At 34.6% G+C, this 27769-nt stretch overlaps 1 protein-coding gene and 1 long non-coding RNA gene across 17 annotated transcripts in view; one reads left to right on the top strand and one right to left on the bottom strand.

Moving 5' to 3' along the window:
• LOC143162395 (uncharacterized) overlaps positions 1-27046 on the top strand; it is a 67528-nt gene extending 40482 nt beyond the window's left edge. The window contains exons 2-3 of one of the 2 annotated variants that reach the window (XR_012995695.1): positions 21569-21663; positions 26295-27046. This is a non-coding gene — a long non-coding RNA (uncharacterized LOC143162395). Of the gene's footprint in view, positions 1-21568; positions 21664-24600; positions 25804-26294 lie in introns of those variants that run through there. The other variant, XR_012995694.1, reaches the window with a different exon arrangement.
• Positions 1-27769, bottom strand: part of LOC143162393 (sodium channel protein type 2 subunit alpha-like) — a 48981-nt gene that overhangs the window by 5872 nt on the left and 15340 nt on the right. For 10 of the 15 annotated variants that reach the window (XM_076342705.1, XM_076342704.1, XM_076342710.1 and 7 more), the window contains exons 12-22: positions 27033-27165; positions 25980-26218; positions 23980-24153; positions 22465-22821; positions 20094-20543; positions 11541-11658; positions 9453-9607; positions 8030-8203; positions 3758-3880; positions 3205-3486; positions 707-764 (exon numbers count right to left, since the gene is read on the bottom strand). In XM_076342705.1, the coding sequence (XP_076198820.1) occupies positions 707-764; positions 3205-3486; positions 3758-3880; positions 8030-8203; positions 9453-9607; positions 11541-11658; positions 20094-20543; positions 22465-22821; positions 23980-24153; positions 25980-26218; positions 27033-27165 (2263 nt within the window). The remainder of the gene's footprint in view (positions 1-706; positions 765-3204; positions 3487-3757; positions 3881-8029; positions 8204-9452; positions 9608-11540; positions 11659-20093; positions 20544-22464; positions 22822-23979; positions 24154-25979; positions 26219-27032; positions 27166-27769) is intronic. The other 5 variants (XM_076342709.1, XM_076342703.1, XM_076342711.1 and 2 more) reach the window with 2 other exon arrangements.

Raw genomic sequence — 27769 nt, 5'->3', positions numbered from 1 at the left:
CAGCAACTCCTTGACAAGGGGGGAAAAACAGCTGTTTTGGAGCATACACTACACTTGCCTTATCTTTGAACCTGAAAATCTATTTAATACAGGTGTCTAATTGCACACACAGACCTGCCGTTGCTCCCCTTTCTGTCTACCAGTTCCTCTCTGGCATTTGTTTCATGTAATTCCTACTAAATTTGACAGAAGTGTGCAAATCTAAAAAGCAATTAAGTTCCTATGGACTTCATGCAAATCAGGAGCTGAATAGAGGAGAGAAGCAAACAAATACCAGCATTAACAGAAAAACAGGCAAAATTCAGCAATTTTATTTTTTGAGATCGCCAGAGTCCGCAGCTCTGGATTAGCTATTGCAGGGGATGTCACTTGATTATTTGGGTTATTTTTGGAGACACATGAAAAACTTGTTTCCTAATCTTTACAATCTCAGTGACATAAATTAATAGGAGACTAAATTTCATTAGTTTTGTTATTTACAGATGACTTATTAAATTAGTGATACTTTACGTAGATCTACTGCTATAATTTTTTTTACCTATTAAAAGTATATACATTTAACTACTTTATAGTGCATAGATTTATATAGAAAATTTATCAAGGTTTTACATTTTTATTCTTTATATTTTATTTTATTTCAACTGCCATTCAAGAAGCATTACATCAATCTTATATTTGTTTTCACTCAGTAAATTTTATATTACACTCACGTCTCTAGAATCAACCGCAGCATACATGATGTCCATCCATCCTTTAAACGTTGCCTAAAAACAAAGTTTGTTAATATTTTCTATCAAAGCTCCAATTTTGTAAACATTCTAAATAAGACACTGTCTTCTGCAATGTATTTGCACCCACAAAAAAGAAGAGGAATATTAAAAGTCTGGTAAGACACAAGTGAAGTATTCACAGGAAGTAATTTACTGTGGAATACTTCTCCCCAATACTTAAACACTGAATAAATTCTAATCTTCATGCAAATTAATATAAACTCTACGTACGATGAGTTGCAATCAATATCTGAGCATAACAGAAAGACTGCAATTTATAATAAGGCTCCCAGTTCTAACTTTCTGACTACCAAAAAGCTGGAGGAGGACTCCAAAAATCAGCCAGCAAGGGTTGGCATTTTTCAGACAGAATATACAAAGCCCTAGAAGAAACTCCAGAAAATAAGTAGTCCCAAAAAATCTTAAGAAAATAACAGAATCACAGAATGGTTTGGCTTGGAAGGGACCTTTAGAGATTAGCTAGTCCAACCCCTCTACCATGGGCAGAGACATCTTCCACTACATCACACACTTCCGATGATGGGGCATCCACTACTTCTCTGGGCAACCTGTTCCAGTGTCTCACGACCTTATCGTTAAAAAAAAAATTCTACCTTATATCCAATCTAAATCTACCCCCTCAGTTTAAAACTGTTGCCCCTTGTCCTGTCACTACAGGCCTTGGGAAAAACTTTCTCTCTGTCTTTCTTGTAAGCCCCCTTTATATATTGAAAGGCCACAATAAGGTCCCCCTGTAGCCTTTGCTTCTCCAGGCTGAACAACCCCAACTCTCTCAGCCTTTCTTCACAGGAGAGGTGTTCCAGCCCTCTGATCTTTTTCTTGGCCCTCCTCTGGACCCACTTTAAGAGGTCCATGTCTTTCTTGTACTGGTGGGGTCTCATGAGAGTGGAGTGGATGGGGAGAATCGCTTCCCTCGATCTGTTGGCCATGCTTCTTGTTATGCAGCCCAGGATATGATTGGCCTTCTGGGCTGCAAGCGCACATTGCCAACTCATGTCCAATTTTTTGTCCACCAGTACCCACAAGTCCTTCTTTGCAGGGATGCTCTCGATCCATTCATCCTTGAGGCTGTACTGATACTGGGGATTGCCCTGACCCAGGTGCAGGACCTTGCACATGGCCTTGCTGAACTTCATGAGGTTCACATGGGCCCTTCTCCTCAAGTCTGCCAAGGTCCCTCAGGATGGCATCCCATCCCTCTAAGCGTATCAACTGCACCGCTCAGCTTGGTGTCATCTGCAAACTGCTGAGGGTGCACTCAATCCCACTATGTCATCGATGAAGCTATTAAATAGTATTGGTCCCAGTGCAGACCCTTGAGAGACACCACTTGTTACTGGTTTCCACTTGGACATTAAGCCACTGACTAAGTCTTTGGACACAGCCATCCAGCCACTTCCTTATCCATCTAGTGGGCCTTCCATCAAACCTACTCCTGTGAGCTATGTTATTAAGTAAAAACAAGGTATGAATGGTATGTTTATTGGAAACATTACATAGCTGAACCATTCTATGCAAGGTATGTTACAAAAGCTAAAAGCACTGCTGTTCTCTACACTGGTAATTTATGCAATTGCCTAGTGCTATTTAGCAATAGTTACTGTTACTCCCTGGAGCAATCAGATGGTAGCCTGCTAGCACAATACTAACTACTAAATACTACCAGATGGAGATTTTTAAAGACAGAATAATTACCAAGTGCTTATGAGCACAAATATTTTCCCAGAAGCAGTTTGTCAAGCGAACCCGATTAGGAATACGTTTCTGTCCTATTGGCTCCAATTTACAGATGCTGCCTCTAAAAAAGGCTTGTGCTTAGAAATCTAGCACTAATTCTGCAACTGCTCATCTAGAGTTTAGAAACAAGCTAAAAACTATCTCCAAAAAACCCACTTGACAATAATGGATAATGGCTGGAGTGGGACTAGTAGGAATAATAAAAAGGGAAAGAAGAGAAAGGAAAAAATGAATTTAAAAACTTTTTCTAAATCAATAGTTGGCTCTCTTCTTGTTTGAAGATCAGATGAGCTACCATGGTAAAAATCTAAGTCAACATGCTTTAACAGATCAAGTAAATAAAAGAAAATTAATCCTAGCTGCAATTTTTTTTTTTTTTTTTTTTTTTTACTAGATACTATATTTCTGTAGAACTTGAAAAAGTACTAGTGGTGGGTGCAAAGGAACTTTATATCCATCTGGTAGATATTAGATATTCCTTCTCTTCCAAAACAGCCATAGAATGTATCAGATTTTTACCATAAGCAATATTTCTTATCTTCATAGAACACAATTATAAAATCAAATCCCATATCCATTCATATATTGCAAAATAACACTGAAAATTATGGAATTAAATGTTACTGCTACAAAACTTAAAGCTGGAAAATTAATTTATCAAAATTTATACACTTACTACTTGAAGCAGAGAAAGATAACCAGCTGCAACATTATCAAAGTTTACTTTCACATTTTTCCACCGAACATCCTTAGCAGTGTTTGTAAGATTGTTACACACAGTTTCATCACTGACTTTCTCTGGTGGGAATCGCTCACCAGTTGTGATGTTAACACAGTGATAGAACTTGCCAGCAAACAAATTTACTCCCATGATGCTGAAAATGAGCCAGAATGTAAGACAAACCAGAAGTACATTCACAATGGATGGGATTGCTCCAGTAAGAGCATTCACAACCACCTAGTAAATAAACAGAGAAAAAAAACTTTTTAAAAATAGTATGTAGAGCAGTAAAAAGATTACCTTTTTTCAAGTATAGCAAAAGATTTAATGTAAAACATAAGAATACATTGAAGTAATTGGCCAACAGAAAAGGAATAACACATGTAATACAATCAAACATGCTACTGTTGGCCCTTAAAACAGACATGCAGTTCAATGTTTCTCCATGATTTTATGATTAGCCGTATTTTTATGGATTTGTTTTACAGACTGTTTCTTTTTTTCTTACCCTCATGCCTTCAAAGCGTGACAAAGCTCTTAGAGGTCTCAAAGCTCTTAATGTTCGGAGGGATTTAATTGCACCGAGTTCTGAGAAACCAAGGGCATAAGCTACTAAGCTAACCAAGGAGACCTAGAGGAAACAAAACAAACCAATTTTTTTTTTTTTTTTTTAATAGCCTCAAAATACAAATGTTAGAGGAAGAAAACTTCAATCTGGATATCAGAAAAAAGTTCATAAGGACCCTAAGCTTCTAGCAAGAATAATAAAGAACAAAAAATTTAAAAAATTAATAGAATGTTGCATGTAAATTTCAGAAAAGTTTAAACAAAAAGAGACCTTAATCTCTGGAATTTTCATCACAGACAGAGTGCTAGTCAGAAGAATACACATCATACCTGTGCAAAATGAAGAGCAATTTGGATAAAAAGAATTTGAATAAAAGCTCATCTTCCCAATGAACTCAGCCAAAGCCTGAAATGTACTGAAAACCTAATCCCATTCTACATGACATGTTACAATACTAAACAGTGCTCTACTACAGATGCATTATTATAGTCATGATAAAATGTGAGCCAGTAGCATTGGATTCTGCTAATTTGCACTTTTAATTCACGTAATAGCAGATATATGAATAACTACTAATTCATATTGCCTGCAGATGATGACAGACTTGCAAGTGGTATATACTCAGTCAGAAAGGACTCTGACACACATGACTCCTAACTGTACAACAGGCACAAAGAAATACCAATGTCAATACAATTACCTAAAAGCAATGCACTCAAATGCACAGAACAGTAGACAGCACTTTTCTGGGAAGTGGAGTTATGACAGAGTTGCTAATTCAATTGTGAGCTATGGCTTGTTGTCTCTTCAGACTACTGCAATCTGGGTATTTAAAAAATCATAATATCAAGTACCAGAAGAAAGTCTATGTTTACTTCCATTTGGCAAAGAGCACTGTTTCTGGTGTTTGAAGTTCAAAACTGAAGCTAAAAATTCTAAGTCCAAGAATGATCAGGAAGCTGGCAGATATGTTTTAGAGTTATCTGCCTTAGAGTATCGAAATGGGTTAAACAATGGCACATTATAAAATATATAGACAATGAGGAGAAACTGGCTAATTTTTTGTGTCTTTTAAACGTAGCATGCAATGTTTTAATAAAATCAGGGATGATTTAAAAAAATCAAGATGCAATGTTTTTTGTAAATCACAAACTACATAAAACCAAATTAACTCAGGGAACTCAACATCTGTGCAATATATAAAATACAAGTCAGTGATCACTACAATGCCTTATCATGGACGACTACATACCTGTATTTATGAAATAACCCATCTAACACTTGAGATAATTCAGCTGCTGAAGTAACTATAATTAGGCCACGTAGTTCAAGAGAAGAAAATTTCATTAAAAAGAAGAAAAAAGAAAACTAGGAGAAGATCCAGAAAAAGAACATATTCACTGAGCGGAATGACCTTCGTTCATGCCACCAATCCTGATTTCCTATACAAACTCAACTATAATACTCAGTTTCAGAAGACTGTTCCTTCTTTAAATTCAAATCCTAGTCAAACATTTAGCATAGAAAGCATTAATCTATATTAATCCATAAAGACCTTAAGATCATTATGCCTTACTTTCATAATTCTAGAGAAGATACAGAGAAAATCTGTTTCAAGTATTCCTGTCAAATAACCATATTTTCTTAGATAATGCAGGTATTATATTTGCATATTTGCATTGCAAGAAATCCTCTTCCTGCAAGATTAGCACATCTCTACTTAATGATGCCGTAATTTTATCTTTCTTTGCAAACTAAAATACAATTTAACATACTGCTTTTTTCTGCTTTCTTTTTTGGAGGGGTGAAAGGAGAGGGAGGATAGTTCATCTCACCGCATGGTGCTGATGGCAATTAAAGCTTAATTTTTTTGGTACCATTTGTGGATGTGTGTGCATGTGCATGCAAGCACTTTTTCTTCTTTTTTTTTTTAATAAATAATTTCCTCCTCTTCCTTATGTATGATCATGGTTTAGACAACTCCTGATACCAGCTCTGAACTTTCTTCCACATATAGAAGTGCTAACTGTAACATTTCTGTGATGTAAAATTTGAAAATAATATTATATACTTTCACCAATATAGTAAATTCAAAAGGTGTATTGTAACAAAAAGAAGGGGAAATGTAAAAAACACACTGTAATGATAGATGTGAGACAGAATCCATCCTCAGCTTCATTTCAACTTTCTGTTCTTGTAACTACCAAATACAGCATTTGCAGAAAAGCACATTGTTAATGTAAGGTGGAAACATCTTACTTTGGATTTGTTAAACTGCTTGTGTTTTGGATAATTAATGTGCCTTGAGATTTATTTCCTCTTTTAACATTATTATTCTTGTGGAAGAGAGGGTCTAATACACAAGAATTTTTGAAACCTTCAGTACAGCTGGATTAACAGCTCAAAAACCAAGTCTTCCACTCCAGATGGCTGTCTCCTGTTGCATTAACACATGAGGAAGCCTTACGCAGATTTCTTTCCTCTTAGGGTAGTTCAAGCAAGCTGTTAAACACTACACGATCCCATGTTTGTTCTTTTTCATTATACCCTTTGAACTTGCACATGGAAGGCTGAGCAAAACCAGCATTTGTACTTGTTTTGGGGCTAATTATCCTTTTCTGGAAACACTGTGAACATCACAATGGGTAGGAATTTCTGTTTGTATGCTATAAGTTCTTTCCCAAACAGGGACAGCTGGAGAGTTTAGACCAGTAGGTATAGAACAGTTTGCCTAAAAAGATCCTGTAAAATGTTGCCTCACTGTGAAACACTTCATTAGACTGGTACTGGTATGGCTAATTTGTTCAATGTTTAGCTGGTCAAATGCATAGGACAGGAAGATAAAGCAAAGATAGATTCGAACTATCAGCAGCACACTGCCTGTTACCTAAACCAACGGGTAAAGTGCCGGCAGTAAGAGAAAGAGTTAAAGTTGCTTGCTACTAGCTGAAAACAATAACAAGTAAATCTGGCAATAAAGTCAGAAAAAGCTAAGCAGACCATCAGGAATGGAGAGGACATGAAAGGAGAAAGCTAAAAATTGCATTTCCCAGAGAAAACATGTTATATCTCATTTCACTAAAGTTAGCCCATTTGCTCAGAACAGGGATTCTGCACCCCCGCCCCATAACTGATGCTAGAAAGAGAACACAGTTAAATGAGGAAGACAGATGACAAACACTACCTGTGCCTTTCCCTCCAAAAAAGTATTTAAAAAAGAGCATTAGGTAGGTTTCAATTCAATTGTTAGGGAACAAAATTTCTGTCCTAGATTCCAGATTCCATCTGATTAATAGATCCCTGTTCATTGTTGGATTTCCACTCAAATGTCTATGCAAAGAGAACTCCTTTATAAGAACATATCACATGATGTCACTAATTCCATTAATTTCTTTGGAGTGCAATTTCAACACTACTTTTTATTGTAATTGTTGAAAAACCTGGCTTTTTTTCTGTTATAAGAATTCAGAATTCAGAGAGGCAACAAGAGGCATTCTCTATGATCGGAGACAGAGTCAAACAAAACCAAAATAATTTCAGCTTCCAGAACCGAATCTTTAGAAAGTCATGTGTCAACAAAAAGTGGAAGAGTTGCACTGAAATTAGCCTTGCTGCCTAGGAGACAGTGAGCGCCATAACAATCAAAATGAGGATTGCGAATGAATAATTCCCACCTTTTCACATTGATCCATTGGCCATCGCTTTTCGTTTTCCTCAATCCTTCTCTTTACTCCAATTGCTGCCTCCTTGCCCCCACCCCTCCTCTTTTGCTGTCTTCTTGACTTCCTGATACCATTCTCCCCTGCAGTTCTTTGCCAGTGACTCATTAAGCCCAGGATCAACTGTTCTACCCCAACCCCATGTGCTCGCTTAAATTTCCCTTTCCTTTCTGTGTCTGCTTCCTCCTTGTTCTCTGTCACCAAATCCAGAAGACTGAAGTCCAATCAGCTGATAGTCCTCACTCACTGGTTGGGACCCAGCACAGTAAAACACAGACAGAACACATGGAGTCAATGATAGCATAAATATAAAGGCAGATTTAGTTACTCACTGAACAATTACAATGGAATCTGATTCACCAGTATGTCATTTTCTGTTCTTTTAAACCTGATTTATATTCTTCACTGTATATATATATGTATCAGATTGGAGTTACATAGAAGGACCTGCCTAAACAACAGAAATAGGCTACTTAGGAAGTATAGTACCTACATCAACAATCAGGAAGTCCAGCCAGCACCAAGCATTAGTGAAGTAAGTTTGAAAACCATAGGCCACCCATTTTAGCACCATTTCCAGAATAAATACGTAAGTGAAGATTTTATCAGCATAGTCCAGTATGATTTTTATAGTCTTGCGCTGTTCAATATATATATCTTCAAAAGCCTGTGAAGAATGGGTTGCATATAAGTCAGATATTCATAGGTCTTTGCAAACTACAAATTAAGTCAACAGAATTGAATTAAAAATGGCAAAGTAAAATCACATTCAACTTCAGATGTTTTACCTTGAAAAACCAGCATGAGCAGAGATTACAATTGCATTCTTTCTGAGTTTTAGATTTTATCATTACCTGGTAATGGAATTACAATATAATGACTGAAGTTGCCAAAAAGATTTTTAGAAATTTCAATAACAGTCAACTCAGAATTACAACCTGTCACCCTGAAAAGCCCAGTCAGGCTTAGTCAGAAGGCAGTCTCCCGATTATAATAAATTCAACTAACAAAAGAGAATAATGAGCTACAGTGACTAAATATTATGTTGCTGCTGATCTTCGCTGAATTCCAATATTAGGTGCTGGTGGCAAGGTTTTTATAGTGGGAGGCTGCAGGGGTGGCCACTGTGAGAAGAGGCATGGGGCTGTCCTGTGCCGGCTCCACAATGGACCCACCACAGGAAGCAGCTGAGCCCATCAGTGAAGCTGGTAGTGCCTCCAGGAAAACATACTTAAGAAAGGGCAAAACACCGCATGGCGGTATGAGGACTGAAGAAAAAAGTGAGAGAAACTACCCTGCAAACACCAAGGTCAGAGAAGAAGGCAGGGACGTGGTGCTTCAGGTGCCAGAGCAGAGATAATGACCGTATATACCAAATCCTATGTGAATCAACAACCAAAAAGAACCAATACTTAGTAGCTGTGTGTAGGACTAAATGTCACCAAGAACAGTATAAAGGAATTCAAGGATTCCTATGTAACAGTCTAGAAATACTGAAACTAAAACTAAAGCAAAAAATTAACTGAGAACATGATGAATTCAGTATCTGTACTGCTTTTGGGGACAATTTTAATTTAAAGTAGAATAATTGTTGCAGTTATTGCATACAATTAATTTTATATTAATCTTTATAATTTCTTAAACAAGATTTTTAGTGTAATCCTTTTCATAAGCACTCTCACATACACATATCACCTTGTATTCATCAAAAATTCATCTGCAGAATGTTATCTGACTGCAGTTTTTTAATGACTTATTTTATATGCACTACCCAAAATATTCTGGGAATTTAGTTCCAAGCTCTCTTTCAAGCCAACTTTATCTTTTTTTCTTAATGAACACAGATGTGTTATGATACTATCTTTGATAAAACATTTTTTATAGGTACTGTTTCTATGGGTGTAAGCTCTACTTACCAGAGCACCACTGCTGAGAAGAATCATGAAGACAATGAATGTTTCAAACCAGTTGTGTTCTACTATCTTGTAGCAGGTTTTTCGAAGGTTCCACCAGATTCTTCCTTTTGTGCTTTCCATACTGCCTTTACAGCATTTAAACTTCCGTATACAGCCTAATAATGCAAATAATGACAAATTGTTATACGGTAGAATTTTCATTATCCTGAAAAAGCAAAATCACTCTTAACTAGCTCCTGTTTCATGAGATAGTCAGTGCTTCAAATTACTGCATGCTACTTAAAGCATCCTTACCTTCTCGGTTCGATACTTTGGATGTAGGAAAACTTGCATGTACACAATTTTTCTACTACCGTGACACTACATCAAGCTTAGAATCAAAAAAAAGTCATCTAATTGAGCTGATATTCATTTAGAAACACATTTTTTAAAATTATTTTTCATTTATATACAGATAATCAAAGAACATATGAGAATTGTCAGAGAGTAGAAACAAAGAGTATAAACATATGGCAACTTTCACATGGACTAGTTCAAGAGTACAGCAGCTTCTTTTAAAAGTACTTCTGTTTCTCAGCTAAGGTTCAAATAAATCACAGAGGTAAACACCCTTTATTTTATTATATCGAGGAATGACCTCTGCTTCAAGGGCTGACTAAGGATACCTCTTTCGTGACATAAACAACTGATTCAACTGGAGATTGTGAGAGCTTTTCCATGTGGTACAGATTTGTGGCAACCACCCACAGAATTCTGCCTCACCTTGGAAAGCTCCCTACCTTATCATGGGGCCTCAAGGCACATTTTTCAATGAACCTCAGTATCTGCCTGGCTAATAGTAGTCCTATTTAAATTATTTCTTTAAAAATGTTTAATCACATAGAAACATGACCAAGTTTAAACAATTTTAATGGGTCCCAAAGGCAGTATCCTAGTTTTCCTGTGAGTGTCATTAAGGTCATATGTTACAAATAAGTTACACTATATTTCATCAGCTCAGATAAAACAGCTACCACTGTGAAGAGCATGATTTACCTTACCTTCAACTACCCAAAATGCCTACATTATGGAAAAATTAATCTTATGCCCAAGGATTGATAGACATCACATAATATAAGGATAAGGAAGAATTGTAATATAATGTGAAATTATTTGAGAAGTGTACTTTTTTTTTTAATTAAGAGCTTGATATATTCAATATAGCCCCACGTTCCAAAACAATTTTGTTTTTTTTAAAGATGAGTGAAATAATATTTCAAAGGACAAGAGTCCTAGCCTAAGTCATGGGTGTCTTCATAACAGTAAATCAAAAAGCATGGATAGGATAGGAGAGTTAATCCTGGAACATATTTTGTTTTGAATTATTTTAATCATGACTTAAAAGGAAAGTAAAATCTGTAATATCTCAAAAATGGGAAATACATTTCTATGCAGTGAATTTCAGTAGTCCCCTAAAGGATATAGCTATACAGAACTAAAATAAATGGAAACTTCTAAGGACGTACAAGTATGCTGTTAAGACTTCTTTACTTGAAAAAAAGCACAGGATCTCATTCACCTGTTGCATCCCACATTATGTTTATGCACCCCCTCCCCCATTAATGGTGTAATGTCAAGATAATAACTCTATTGTTTGAGTCAAACTTTCCACGATCTGAATCGTCCACTGGATTGCTTTCTAGCACTATGAAGGGACCATGGGTAATCACATGATTCTGATTTAAATTTCTCAGTGGAGTGAACCTGGTGTAGGGTTTGGTCTTGCAGATTTCACTACTGAGAATGTCATTTAAATCAACAGGATTACCGATTGCTGAGAATCAGTTTAGAATTGTGTCTAGTGTTTATTCAAAAACATTATAAATTATCACATGCACACATATTTAACTTCGCATCACACAAATGGCTCCATGGACTTCAGCCCAACTATCTACAACAGGCAAAATTAATCTTATCATAAGACTTGACAAACTAGGATCCGGGACTGCTGCAGCAAATAGCTTCCTTGAATTGCCAATGCTTGTTGCAAACAACCAAAATGTAATTGCTAACCCCAAATTTTATTTCCATACTTTCTGTAAAACATACCTTCTGTAAAGCATGCCTGTAGCTCTGATGCTTTTTCTGGTTCAGTTTCAGCTTTTTCTTCTCCAAAGAGAGCTAAATTAACTGTACTTCCTTCAGATGAGCTGGAAAAATTTAGCTTCTGAAAATAAAATTTCGTAACAGTTATACTTTACTAATACTTACATTTTTAGAACTGTAATTAACTTTAAGCATGCAACACTGTGTGCAAGTAATAAGAACAACATTTTTCACCAGAAATACACACAAACATCCACATATAGCAGTCAATGCTGTTGAAATGTGCATAAATCATCCACTTTCTACCTAGAGATTGCAAGGCGTATCATGTAATCTTTCATGGAATTTCAGAATTTCTGGTCTAAATATAGTACAGTGTTATCATTCATGAAAGTTTACTACTACCAAGTAGATTTTCTGATACATATTCTATTTATTTTGTTTTCTACTATTATTATCTTAGTATAATTTCTCTTGCTACATTTTAATCTTAAAGTATACAGTATAACTGGTATTGGTTTATGTATGGTGGTAGCTACTTTCATTAGAGCAGTCTCCTCAACCTGAAGACAGTAAATTCTGACAGCAAAAAACTTTAAATTGTGAACTGTCAGGGTAAACTGTCCTAGGGAGACAATGTAGCAGATTTTTAAGGACTGATTTTAATTCAGTGCCCATTATTCGTAATATAAAAGTAAAGGAAATGAATTATCAGTTATTTTTCACTGGCATCTTAAACATCAGTATGATGCAAGCTAACCACTTCTGGCATATATGACAATTTATAATAAAATTTGGTTACCTTTGACCACAGATAATTTAGTTATTTTTTGTTTTAAGATCATTCTTATGATCTAGATTGGAAAATACTACAGTAAAATCAGGATTACTATGAAACCTTGTTTCAGATGTGAATTACCCTCAACACATTCATAAAACAAATTAAGCCTGCCCTATCTTAACCCATAATTATCATTACCATATGACCACCTTTTATGTTTTTTCATATATAGTGTTAAGTTTCAAAAAGGAAAAAGTACGATAAATACATTTCAACTGGCATTAATTTGCATTCTTTTTTGCCAATGCACATATGTACTACATTGTGCATTCTGAAACTACCCATTACTCTGGTACACATACCTGTACAGTTAACACCCAGAAAGAAAGGATTTTTTTTGTTTTGTTTTTAATAATTAAAATTACATAAGTCACATTAGTACGAAAAAAATACTAATAAAAGAATAAGCCTTAATTTTATAATTTTTTTTGTAATCTGCATGTGTATTGCAAAAACCCATAGTCTGGAGTTTTTAAAGGAAGATGCGGTGTCCTGTACACTTAATCTGAGTATGAGTACCAAACTAAGTTGAAGTAGTTTTGGTCACAGCATTCTCTGATATTTTACAATGTTATTATCAAGAAGTATATAACGTCAGTAATGAATTCACACAACTAAATGTCTGTAGGGAATGATGTAAGCACACTTTGTAAAACAGCCCTGGTGTTGTAGAATCAACACCATTTTCATTAATTTAGCTAGACGTGCATGATTAAGAGACATTTAAGATATAAAAGCAGACAAGTTACAGGCACTATCCAATCAAGCGATATTTACACCTCAATTGCGAAATGTGAAAGGACAAAATTGTTTTAGGTATTAAACAATATTTTTTTTGCTGTGTTTGTGAAAGAAGACAGAGACAATTTAATAAGAAAAAGTAACCCAGTGTTCTGCATTAACTTTTATTAAAAATGATTCAGTAATATTGCCTACTTTGCTGCTACTTTAGAAACTGATTATCTGGAATAGAACCCCCAAATTACTCATATTTAATGTAAACACCTCTTTTCATTTTTAGTAGCATTAATTTTAAAATATCAATATTCACAGCAAACATCTTTTCCTATCACTAATTCTACTGAACCTGAGGATAGCACTATATACCTCCATCATTTTATTAATATGCTGCTTTCATCATTCCATGACATAGCATATATATTGCAAAATATTGCAGCAGTGGTGGGTAAATTGAAATAATGAATTGAATTATAAATCAAATTAGTAATTTTAAAAATATATATTTTTTAAGAGTAAGGAAGTTTTGTGTCATATTGCTAATAAAAACAACATGAAGTACCCTGGGTCATTTGAACTGTAAGCTACTTAGTACACCGTTTGAGCAGATGACATGAATTCAACTGAAAGAATACAGATTTTTATGAATTAACAACATTAAAAGATGAACAACCATAAATTGAAAAGAAACTGAAAAGAATCAACATGTTTAGAACGTGAAGTTATATATCTCATTTAATACATGGTAGAAGAATCAGAAATTAAAGAATTTTTTTATTTTTAGTTAATAAAGGCAATTTTCTTGACTCTAGAAATCAAATTAGAGGTTCAGTGAACTATTTTGATATAAAGAATAGGTAGCCTGGTTCCCTCTTTCTTCTAAGGACAGTGTAGGATATAATCCTGTGCTTGAAGATTTACAGATTTAAATAAACATTGGTTCTCTTTTTCATGTGGGGTGCTCATATTTTTCACTAAGATTAAGGTATCAAACAACAAAAAAAACAGATGGTAAAAAGCAATGTGCATAGAAGAGTTTCCTGTTCTAATGAAAAATTCAGTTAGTTTCTTTGCTATGTAAAAAGTTTGCAGAGATCTAACTAATTTAGTGAATCACTCCAGGAACAGGACTTTTAGGCAAGACAGAAATGTTCATCCTCCACCTTCCAGGGCACTTAGCTGCTGTTCAAAGTTTTCCAAACTAAGGTAAGAAGGCCTCATTGTATACACTAAGCACTAGACTGAGTGGGTCAACTCATGTACTCAAAAGTTGATTAGCTGCCTTGACATTTGCAAATCAGCAGCTAAAACATTTTTGTTAGAGAAAATTCTCTCAATATAATAATTTTTTTCTTTTTCACTGTTGGCAGTGAAAAGCTATTCAGATTTTGAATACATTAATTTTTTCAATACAAATATCTACTGTACTGTTATAAGGTAAAAATTTGGAACTCATGATCTTTCTTTTTTCCTGAAGGAGTCAAGGTATGATGGCACAAATACTTGCAAGAATAATGTTACTACTACAAATTGTCCCACTGAAGCCACTTAGGATTGCTTGAGGTAATTAGTAAAGAGTCAATCTTTAGAGAGCATCATCTTAAAAATAATAAACGGAAGTGTACACAAAATTGCAGATATTGACTTTAAAGAAAATTCTGTAATAAGAGCTAATAATAAGTAGGCCACTGATTATGTACATGGTGCAACCTATTGTGCATTCAATTTATAAGTCGTTCACGTTTTAATATTCAAATAGTAAAGGAAAATCTAGTATGTTTCCCAACCTTCAAAGCAAAGAACAAGCGTACCAGCAATACAGCTGTTAATACAAGGAATAAAAGGGAAACATTGTCTTTTGTAATTTAAAAAAAAAAAAAACAAAACAAACCCACAGGAAGACTGTGCTGCATATTCTCATCTTCTCATTTACTAAGGAACTCTCTCTCTCTCTCTATTTTTAATTTAAGTAGACTGAGGGTCTTTTTGCTGGAGAAGGAGGTAAAGAACTGCAGTAAAATGTGACAGACAATTGTTGATAACAGTGCTTTGGACAGTATGTTCAGGAACCTCTTCGAAAAGAGGATCCAAAAATATTACTATGTAGAAATGCAACAGAAAACCTTAGCACACCTGTGTTACGCCACTTATATTCCATCAATTGAATATTTTCCTGCTTAATCAGATCTATTTTCAGCAGGAAATACTTCTTCAATAAAAACAAATCTCATTTTTCCATTTAGTCTCAACTATTAATTAAACAACAAAAAGGACACAAAGCACATTTTTCGTAATCATCATCTTTACTACATCAGCTTGACTTATCACTGCGTATGGTACTCTTCAGTGTAAGCACAGTTGGTAAAGTCACTTTTATTGGGATCTTTTTATTTATCTTTTTCTGAAAGAATAGAAGTAGGTATGTCTATAAATAAAGCTTGCAAATTATTTACCTTTTAAAGAAACCAAAAGTATTGTCCATAGAAAATACTTAGTTTTTTTCACCAAACTAAAACCAAAACCTACCTCTTCTACTCTACGTAACTTAGGAAAAAAAAAAAAGGCATGCATATCTATTTAAAAAAAAGAAAAAAAAAAAGCATCACATTATTATGCAAGGAAGGTTACAGTAAGACAATGTGACATCCAAATGAAAGAGATTCAAGTATTTTTCAGTCGAATGATTACAAGCCCCTGGTTTACTATTTTGCATGCTGTTCTACACTTGTCCAGATTCACGACAGCAGAAGCTTGAAGTAGGAGCTGCGTCACATAAACAATATCCATCAAATCAGAATCATCTCCCCATACTTAGAACCAGTAGGATGGGATACTGCCACATTCTACTCTCCCCTACTTAAGTGCCTTTTCTAAAATGGTTTGGAAAAATCCTTAGAAAGGTGTTTTTTCATTCCATCTTTCTGAATAGCTTACAGGCGCGCTGGGCACAAAAGTGAGACCTGAAATATTTCCAATATATAATACAGTGCAAAAGAATACATGAAAGATAATACAGGATTCCACAACAAAACCATGTGAACAAAATTTGTATTTGGAAAAGGAATACCTCAATGACCCCTAAATGGCAAGGAGCGGAACTGCCCAAGTATTCATCAGGAATAAGAAACACATAGCTTGGTACAATTAAGGTTTGTTTTACAGTTCTGGAGTTCCTGAGTTTAGAGGTTTGGGAGGGTACTAGTTCCTATATTGTCTTTTTAACAATTGTCTTAATTTTAAGCCTTATCCTGGATTTTCCTAATTTTTATATTTTTTTCTTGCTTGAACATCCTTATTTCTATCATTTTAAAACACCCAGAATTCTTTAGACACCTACATGGAATCCTACATAGAATTTTTGCTTGAAATTATGTTTTATGTCTATCTTTCTAAAAATAAAGCAACTGGATTAAGTTTGCAAAGAAACAATCATTGATGATGAAGAGAAAAACTGATATAAATGATTACCTAACTTCCAATCTTACAGACATACACAAACTTCTTGAGTCGAATATAATTATTACATCCATATTCAAAAGGACTATGCATATGTATAAAAAAAGATATTGATTGTTCCCAGAAGTGTATCTTTCATCCTATATTTTAGCTTCTCTTATATGAGAAAACTGTAATGTAAATTATAAAAACATTGTGAACAAACATGAAACAATTTATATCAAAAGATATAAACATTTTAGCATACAAGTAAATGTGTATATGTAATATTAAAAAGGCATTGGTCAAATGAACATGATCAGAAAATGTTCATAATTACATGACAGCTAAAAAAATGGTTCAACAGATGAACAGAAAAAGTCAAGTGAAGATTACCTTTCCATTTTCATAAAATCATAGCCTATTAACTTCTCCTAAACTTGAACAGTCTTGATGCTTAATAATTCAGTCAATAATAGAAACCTACAAAGCATGCAGGTTATGCCACGGAAGTAGCACAGAAAATACCAAAGATGTAACAAGGAGAGGGGAACACGTTGGGGTTGCCCTCAACTATGCTGTGACATGAGTCATGGGACTCAGCTTACAGAGCGGCTGTGCATGTTTCCACTACATTACAATGGATGGGGAAAAATATACTGTAGCTGAGTAGCATGCAGGCCAATCAATCTCAGAAGTGATCATATATGTATGACTTGTTTAGGTAACCTGTGTAAATGTGGTGACACGTTGCTCTGCCTGGTTAAAAAGCACCAGATCTGCATTCTTGACTGATCCAGCTTGATTTTACTCCTGTGAGAAGTAAGAACGGTACGCAATGAAGTTAAAACACGGTACCCTTTAGGTTGTTTGAGTTCTGGAAACAGAAGTATGGATTCCTGCTTATTTAAAAATGCGTTTTCTAGATATGTCACACATTTGCAAAACATAGCATTTATAGCTGTTGATTAGAGCTTTAAGCATATCCAAAGACATACTGAAAGAGGTAAAATTAGCAGAATATCTGAAGCTCATAGATGTATATTGGACTTCAGCCTGAACTTAAAAAAAAGAACACAAACAAAAAGAAACAAAACCCCAACCTCTCGCACCGCCCAAAAAAAACCAACCCCAAACCAAAAAGACAGACAGATACACCCACGCTACGTATATTACAGCTTTAAGCATCTTCCAAATGGTAGTAATTAGACCTTTAAAATACCAGAAATATATTTTTCCTTGCATTTCATTTTCAAGTTTATTCCTGGTCTTCACTAGATACTAAATATGTATCTAGGATGCACTTTCAGAAAGAAGCCACAGGTAAAACAAAACAAAACAAAACAAAAAATCAATCATACCAGGTCAAACACGAAAACTTCTGGGTAAGCAATTTTTCCCAGCATCATTAGCTTTTTTAACTGCATGACTTAAAAAAAAAAAGAAAAAATGTTTCAAATAATTTAAGGTGTATTATAGATTGTAACAGATTTATAGCAATGTAAAAATGAAAACCCATGCCTAGCTATAAACCTGTAATTTCCTCAAGTACCTTACATCTATCTTTTACTAGTCTTCTAGTAAAAATCTAATCTCACATCTCAGCAATGACTTCTCAAAGGCTTATCAAATAATGTAGCTATCTAAGAACTCCAATATAAACTGCTCCCATTGAAAGGGAAAATCTGAAAGAGCTGAAATAATCTGCAAAATGAAAGACAATTTCCTTACTGACTATGAACTAGTGTACATGAAATGGCTTTTTGTTGTTAATTTACGTATCTGTGGTTGTCTTTCAACTATGCCACTCCTTAGCCACTTCTCCAAATTTGAGTGGGTTAAAATTAATACTAGATGATAGTATCTTATAAACAGCAATGCTGATGTTTAATCTTGAATATCAGAGGTGAGAAGGCATAGATTTTGTTACCCGATTCTTAAGGCATAGATTTTGTTACCCAATTCTTAAATATAAAATAGTGAAGAACCAGGTGTCTTCAATTGCTGGATAATTTCCAGGTAAGTGTTAGCTTTAACACAGTTATCAAAGCACAAGTAAGTTACCTGGATTCATCAGATATTCCTTCCATAAAACCAAGTTTTATTAAAATACACAAAGAAGGCCAGTATCCTTTATTCAGATTAATAATACGTAAAAGATGTAGCAGCTGTTCAGCAGATGTTATAGCTTCCTTACAAAGCGCAGTTAATACTTTCAAACATGTTATGAATATTGTTTGCTTTGCTTTTAAAAGGCCTCTTAGCAACCTAAGGTCTTCTCAACTGAGAGGTCAACACAATATATGGAGTAACAGAACCTCCAAAAAGTAGATGGAACAAGTCAAGTGTCAGGAAACGAGCTGCTGAAATAACAAATGAGTGTAATACTATTGAACACTGCACTCTACAATGAAAGAAACACCTGAAGAGTCACCTTATTACACCTTTCAAATTTAAGTTTAATTTAACTACCCTTTGCTAGAACAAACTTGTTTTCTAAAATTTGGAAAGAATATGGGTAAATTCATTGCCAGTTCAAATCAAAACAACCAAAAACCTAAAAAGCCCACAACCAATCAAATTAAAAAAAAACAACCCCAAAAGAAAACAAAACAATCCAGACAAAGCAATCCAGGCTGGAGTATGGCTGTCTGCACAAGCAGTGACACTCCATTAATGTCCTTGTGTCTTCAGGTGCCAGGGGAGTTGACACAGTCTGCACTGGAGCTACAGCACAGCAATCTGGATTTTCAAAGTGCTTCTCAGGATCCTGCTGAAATCCATGATTTTGCTTCCCCCCTCAGTCTGCAGCTGCTGACAAATGACTACTTTCCTAAAGCTGACCCAGTTTAAGGTCAGGCAGTTGTCTTTGAAGTGACTAGTTCAAAACTCCCACAAAAAAGCAAGAAATTAATACTTTTTCATTCAGTAATTCTATTTTTTCCTCATAATTTTTACTTGACATATTCACCTTATAATACTGACATTGTTCCCTTGGCTTTCCCCCATCATTTTAACTTCAGAACTCGAAAACTGTTGTTATTGCTCTAATTAGGCTGAGTTAGCACCTCTGTTAGTTTACCCAGGACAAATAATGCTGATTTCTGTAGAATTCAGTGAGCCTTAAAAATCAGATGCAAAGGGTATTAATATTCTTTATTAATATCTCCTCTAATCTTTTTAAATAGCAGTTTACTCTAATTCTTATTTCATGGAAATATTATGATTATATACAAAAAAACATGGGTTTTGTCTCTGTTTATTCTGTACATATATACTAGTTTGTCTAGCCAACTAAAAATTTGGAAAAGCTTGTTTTTCAAAACCCTTTTATAAATGGGTTCATACATGTTTATGCAGTTCTGCCTGGATTTCCTACTCTCTTTAGCTCCAGTTTCCCACTTCAGTTTATTCACTCTCAGTACAGTCGAACAATCTCAAATCACAAATTGCTTCCTATTTCTAAGCAGGAAGAGCCACACTATGAAAGAATACAATTGGTATAATTAATTCATACAAAATATAAAATATTTAAATCTTACCTCTTTGCTTTCCTCCAAATCTGAGTCACTGCTAAACTCTTCTGTATTTAGATGTTCAAAATCAGATTCTCCAACAGCTATTGGTACTGCAACAGTAAGGCTTGGGTTGTTTATGAATGATGTATAATCATTGCCACCTCTAGCAGTGGCCATTCCATTCTCATTTTTGTGATAATTCGTATCTATCCTTATTTCAGCAATTGTACAGTTGGAAATGCAATGGTTTCTCTCATCATTCAACTGATCCGTTGCTGTTTGATTTACAACAGCTTGTTTCCCCCAACAAGACTTTTGGACACATTCACCTGCTTTTTTCTTCACATAATCTATTCCCTTCTGAATTCTTGCAACAGCAATCTGTAAGTTGTTCATTTCATTATCATCCTCTGTAGGAGAAAGGCTGTCTGAACTAAATGAACTCAGCAGCAAGGCCAGAAAAAGGTTCAATACCTAAAAAAAACCCAAAAACAATACAGCTGAATTTTCTCACTGAATTTTTCATTCATATGCTGCTTCTATCACCCATTATGAACTTCGGCTTCATGTTTTCCTTTGCTGTATACGATTCTGGAAATTACACAGTAAATAAAATGTAAATGCAATTTAAGCACTACACCTGCCCTATACCCCAATGCAGGCTTTCTGTGGTTTTGCATTGCTGTATGACTATGAAGACACTTGTAAATTCTTTTTCTGCTCCTGTTTGTAGAAGGTCAGAAATGAATGATTCTTTGGTACTGACTGAACAGATCCAAAACATTTACTTCTCTGGTATAGGGAAGCACTCTGCAGCAGAAGACATAGCTGATCTGTGCAGAAAACAGCTTTCTTAAACGCTGGTCCAAACTCACACAAATATTTTGGTGTATGCAACTTAAAAAATGTGAAGCACAGCCTGTCTCCTAATCCCCAAATCATCCTCTTCCCACAGCAAGACAAAACATAGAATAGATATCAGTTATACAAGCCCAGAGTTTACCAGGAGCTCAAATGGTACTAGGATAGCCAAAGCAGCAGAGTACCAGCTTTTAAAGCCTTCAGATCAGCTCTTCCATGCAGCTTTGAATTCAACAGGGTAAAACTATGTGTTGGGAACACAGAAAGACAACTGGGTAACAGAGCCCTGAACATACACAGCAGGGATTGTCTACTCATGTAAGAAATTCTACTAGAGCTATGGTATAAAATCAGAATACAGTAAATACTGTGGAAAAATTCACAGAGATGGATACTTCATTCCAGAGAGTTCTGTCTTCTAGTTTAGAAAACTATTTAAGGAGGATGTTTTGTTTGGTTAACCAAATTTCACAGTTCTCTTCATTATAAGACAATAGATTTGTAGAAAATCCTGGAGCAAGTGGCTGTGCTACTAGTAGTAATGCACAACTGGTTTAAAGATAATTAACTTACTCCTGTTGTTAGGTATTCTATTCCTAAGGAATGGCTAATTTAAAAATCTCTTTTGCTCCTGACAGTTGCCTAAAGAAAAGATGTAGAATAATAGAGGAAGACTCAGCAGGCAATGAGAAAACCAGAGCAAAATGTGGAGCAATGAAGGCCTCAAATACTGGTGAGTTAATAAATATAAAACATATTTTAAAAGACAAATTTATACATGATAATGTAAAAACTGGTACAGATCTTTCCTCTGAAAGAGAAAAAAAAGATATAATACAGACCACTTTAAAAGTGTCTGTAAAAAGCACTTAAGAAATAGGAAACAAAAAGGTGAAGTGGTGAAAGAAAACGTGAAGCATTTGAATCTGTTTTTCTGCAGAACTGCTGCCTTCCAATTCAAGTTTCCTTACTCCACTTGTGTAAAAAGTTGGCTGTGCAGCAAGCGGGGCTCAACATGGCTTAAATTTCAGAGTCTAAGAATGTTAAAGCAGTCTTTTAGATGGGAGAGAGCAGAAAAAGTGAAAAAAAACCCCAAACAACCTGTCTATATGTGATTGGAAGTGATGGCTCAATCAGTTAGGGAGAAAAGGCCCTGCTACGTCTTCTTCTGCAAACAGCAAACTCCCATCCTGGGAGCATAACTCTTGGGGCGCCTTTGCTCTTCTCTCTCTCTCTCTCCATAACCAGGAGTAGTCCACAAAAACCTGAACACATGATGCTTTTCTCTCTCTCACCCATATCCTCTGAATTGCACTCCAAACCCCTGAGGGGGGCCATCCTCCAAGCTGAGGTTTCTATATAGGATCAGAAATCTAACAAACAGAAAACTCTATTTCAGAACCCATACTTGTAACAAATTCAAACTCATAAAAAACGTATTTAAATAACACATTTAATAATGCTTAAAAACATCATTACTGTTCTGTTACCATTCTTTCTCTAAATGCATTCTCAAATTATTTTGGCTACATACCACTAAGTTTCCAATCACCATGACCATCATGAAGACAGTAAGGCACATGGGTCGGCCTGCAACTTCCATGCAGTCCCACATTGTTTCTATCCATTCTCCACACAGCACTCGGAATACAATCAAGAAAGAGTGGAAAAAGTCATGCATGTGCCAGCGTGGAAGTTCACAGCTCTTAGAGATCTTGCAGACACATTCCTTGTAGTTTTTCCCAAACAGCTGCATCCCAACCACAGCAAAAATGAAGACAATGATGGCCAGCACCACGGTCAAATTCCCCAGAGCCCCCACTGAGTTGCCAATAATTTTTATCAGCATATTTAGAGTTGGCCAAGATTTTGCCAATTTGAAAACTCGCAACTGAAAAACAAAAATACAGAGACATTATCTGCAGTAGTTACAAAAACGCTATAGAAATAAACAACAGATTATGAACTAGTGACTCTCAGCAATAACAAAAAGAAGAAACTTCAACATGATTCCAACAACCATAACTTATACAGAAACAGGAGTTTCATACAATCCACACTTTTAAAGCTTAAAAAATTTTAGATTTTGCTCTTTTTTGTATAGCATATCTGTATTCTTTTCTACATGAAAGAAAGAGCACACTGGTTGAATTTGTTCGGATAGTGAATTCTGAACATGGCATACATCTCAACCATTATGTGCAGAAACAAATTAAAAAACCAATAAAACTCAATAAGATTCTACTAAAGGAAAATAAAGGATGCTGAAATTCTTGAAGAATGGGGTCTTCCAAAAGAATATTGCCTCCAACAAATTTAAAACGGATCAGACAGACCCACAGTCTGGAAATAAAAGCCAAACACAAGCCCTAAGTCAAACATTTCAACTTAGGAAGGGGAAAAAGTATAATTCATACTCTTTCTTACCCACAACCCACCCAAAATAAAAAAAGTATTAAATATTTTTTGTTTTCAGATAAAAGCAAAATGGAAATGCAAAATGGAAAGAGACCACAGGGAAAGAATGTCTCATAGTTCATTTCTCATTTTTAAAATAGAAATATTTTTCTAATAATATAAAGCATTCCTTTTTTTGCCAAGGGGGAAAAGAAAAATCAATCTTTTTTTAAGTTGAAAAAAAAATGAATTTTATAATTCCTACTTTTTAAAAGAACACTTCTAGTCTTTTTGCAATTTCCAGATATGGAAGTAGACAGAAGACTACAAATGTTTTATTTATTTATATCTCTCAATATGCATTAAATAAATTGTACACTTCACTGTGCTTTACCCATCCGTGTTAAAACAATCACAATAAAATTACAGCTCTTTCCCTTGAAAAAATACTTAGTTGCTTCTGAAGTATAAAACAGCACACACTATTCAGTGATAACAAATAATTTTGTAAAACATGCTTGCAGAGATATCCTGTGACACTTAGCAAAAAATAGACATATTACTAAAAGTGTCTTGTTTACATGAGTACAGTTAAAATACAAATATAATGCATTAATTAATGCAGATATATTATTATCACTAATTTATTTACCAATCTGAATGATCGGAGAACGGATAATCCATCCACATTTGACAGAAAAGGCTCCACCAAACTAAGGATAACTATAACACTATCGAAAATATTCCAGCCAACTTGGAAATAATAAAAAGGATGCATGGCAATTATCTTGAGAACCATTTCTGCTGCAAAAATTCCAGTAAAAACCTAAAGGAAGAACGTTTATTGTTACTTTATAGATGAGTATGAATAAGTTGAACCAGCAGATAAAGAACAACTTAAGTAAGAAGTAACAACCCTCTTACAGCAAGATGTCAGTAGGGAAAATTATCACAAGCTGAACCTCACAAAAAAGATAAGTGGCAACATCAAAATGAGCTCTAGCGTAACTCTTAACTGAGATAACATTTAGTAACTAGTGAAGAATAAACTATTCCTAACAGGCCTCCTGTTTGCTCCTCATATCTGCTGTCCACCTAATTAAAGGAACTTTCCTCAGCAAGACAGTAACAGTTGCTCTTGTCGCAATGGAAGCTGCCTTAACAACAGTGTGTGGAAAAATATGAATTGGTCATAAATCGGAGAGTGATGTGCTATTAAATGAAGTCTTCATGAGAACTCACAGATACAGTAAGCATTATCTTCTCTTTCCAGCTGCCAAAAAAAAAGGCCAATTATGCCGAGGCTCTGCTTGAAGTAAAACTCCTTTCTGCCTCTGAATGTCCCTGATGCCTTCTGAAGCAGAAGGCAAACACCACCTCTGAAAAGGGAGTAAATTCATGGTATTTACTGTAGAAGTATGACCACCAGTATCTACAGAACTGCATAAATTATTATCTTTTACTAGAAAGATGAACAAACTTTGAAAAAATCAGGAGCATTTGACAGTCTTTGAAAGATAGTGCTACACAGTTCAAAAAGCAAGAAATCAACTGCTGAAACTACACCTGTATCATAGTGGCATTTTAGCTGACTGGGAGTAAACACAAGTTCTTACCAGCACGAAGGGACACTTATACTCACACAACTCAAAATTAGATTAATATTAAGCTACTTCATTACATATGAAAGGAAAAAATGGTTGTGTTTCCTGGGTAAAACACGCAGGCATGATCACAAGACAACCCTATGCAACAGCTATTGATCCTCACCTATTTGTCCTCCCTGCCTTTCTCCTCAAATACATCCTGAATCTATATTAAACAGCAACATGACATGATTATCTTCCACAGACAGTGATCTCTGACTCCAGGTTAAGGTGAAAACATTGAACTAGGTCTGTATTGGCTAAAAATATCAGCGTACAATTTAAATGTTGACACATTAACAACTCTGGACTTAAACCTGAATACAATCCCAACATGTACTAGAATTTCATATATTCTAATAACCAAATTGTTTTATTATTTTGCTACATCATAATCACCAGAATTACCACTTACAATAAGCATAGGTTAAGAAGTACAGCAGATAACATTATCTGTATTATTGCCATTATAAAACAAACCAACCAACCATCCCAAACCCGACCTACAGACTGTGTCCACTTTGTCCACCCAACTGTATCAACAGACGCTCTCGGAATAAGTCACACATTCTTTGCCTTCCAAATTGTTATAGACCAATCAAAGCAACATTCTTCATGGAAATACAAAAATAACACAAAAAATAACAGTGTAAAATAATAATCCAAAATAACATCCAACTCTTCTTGTGTTCTCAGTGATACTTACAGTAGAAAGGATCTAATTTGGCTCCTACTTTTTTTGTAATACTGAACAAAAACAAGTCAGATTTCTTTTGGTTTCGTGTCATTCAAGCTCTGGTTGTTGAAAACTATTTGCAGGAATTTTAATATAGAAATCTAACTCTTAAATACAACATATCTCAAATGGTATTTTTAGACTATTTTTAGTATAATTAAACCTTTAACATTTATTTTATGGTATGATAATAAAAATAATAAAAGTGATTCTATTTCAAAGAGAAACCAGGTTCCAACTTTATCAAATTATATACTTTGAAGGACTTACCTGATTTCCTATTTTAAGTACATTACTGAAATGGTGAGTCATTGGATAATGTTCCAAGGCCATAAACAGTGTGTTTAAAATTATGCAAACAGTGATAGCCAGATCAACAAGTGGATCCATTACAATAAATTCAACTACATTCTTTACTTTTAACCAGGGCTCCCAACAATTCCAAATTAAGAAAGTGTGGGCAAACTTATACCAGCAAGGTGGACATTTTTGCCTGGATTCTTCAAGTTCTGGGAAAAAAAGAAATGTATAGTGAACAAGTTTTGGAGAAAGCGAAGATAAAATTTTGTTTATCTGCTTTTTCAGGTTTTAATCTTTATCCCTGGAACCATTAAGGATGTTTGGAGGAACTTCCTCAGATTTCCAGGAACTTAACTTATTGTTGCTGACTGAAAAGTTTTTAGAAGAAATTAGCTCAAAACTCTTGAGGTTTAATTGAAAAGTTGTCTATTTTTAATATCATATGATCTTGTTTAAAAAAAACCAAACAACTATTTATGCTTACATTTAGGGATAGTTTTCTCAGTAAAACTTCCAACTTCACAGTCCTCTCAAATGTGTAATTATTTATTTTCAGGAAAAATAAGATTAATTTCACCATGAATAGGTTTTTGAAAACTATTCAAGTTTTTTCAAGAATTTCACTAGTAATAATGTCACTGTTCCAAATAATCCTACTACAAATTTCCTTCTTATTAACTAAGGCCTGGCCTTTAGTTTTCTATAACATTTTTACAGCATAGTTAGTGGAAAATTTATCACAAGTCATTTCTTCCAATAACTGTATTGCTAAACATGAATAACTAATATAAAATGCATACATATTATCTATTGTAATTAGAATGTGTTTCTTAGTTTAGCCTGCTTATCAGATTCCTTCATTGCTTTTTTCACTATGTATATGCACTTTTGTTCTATTACTCAGTTTGTATATTTACAATGGCTACATATTTTTTGTCTTCTGTATTTGCACTGTGATATAATACCTTCAAGCAAGTCTAAGACTATGTCAAGAAAGTTCACACATCTGCAGTTATAACACACCTTCCATTGTATTTGTGATAATGCCAGCTATACTCATGGCTCTCTGCCTTATATTGGGATCCTCCAGCAACTCCATTGGTATTTGATATGAACTTGTACGCCTCTTTTTTATTTCTATTTCTGTAGTAGTGCTCTATTAAAAAAAAAAAAAAAAAAAAAAGAGGGGCGTAAATTAAATGCAACTTTAGAAATACTGCAGAACAGGTATCAGAAAGACTCTTCAGTTTCAATGAATTCATAATATATAAAGCTTTATATTTAAGTGCTGTTACATCAGATTTTTTTTCTATTATACATATAACATAAGCCTAGTATTTTTTTTAAATGGCTATTTTCATGTTACACTTCTGAATACTGTTAATACTTATAAAATACTAAGAAAAGATTTTGATATTTAGTTCCCAGATTACCATTGTATTATAGTTAACTATTATTAACTCCACATTAGACAGAGAAATTTTGGAGGAGGCCATAGCCAAGGAAACAAACCAAGACTGTTGTTGCAGCACTGGAATCAGAAAAATTCCCAGTTCCATGTTTTCTCTACCAATATTTCACTTCTAAACTAGTTCAATCACAAGCTACTTATAAGAAGTGATTTATGCTAGGAAGTTCTCTGCAATAACAATTATTCTTTTAAAGTAATCTTTATAGATCAGTCTTGATCTCTATACCTATTCAAAACTAATTTAAAGGATATTTTTTACATTGAATAGCTATCATCTCTGATTTATTTT

Source organism: Aptenodytes patagonicus, chromosome 6 (assembly GCF_965638725.1).
Source record: "Aptenodytes patagonicus chromosome 6, bAptPat1.pri.cur, whole genome shotgun sequence".
NCBI lineage: Eukaryota > Metazoa > Chordata > Aves > Sphenisciformes > Spheniscidae > Aptenodytes > Aptenodytes patagonicus.
Note: the sequence above shows the minus strand (reverse complement) of the source record. Positions and strands in the feature narration are given on the sequence as shown.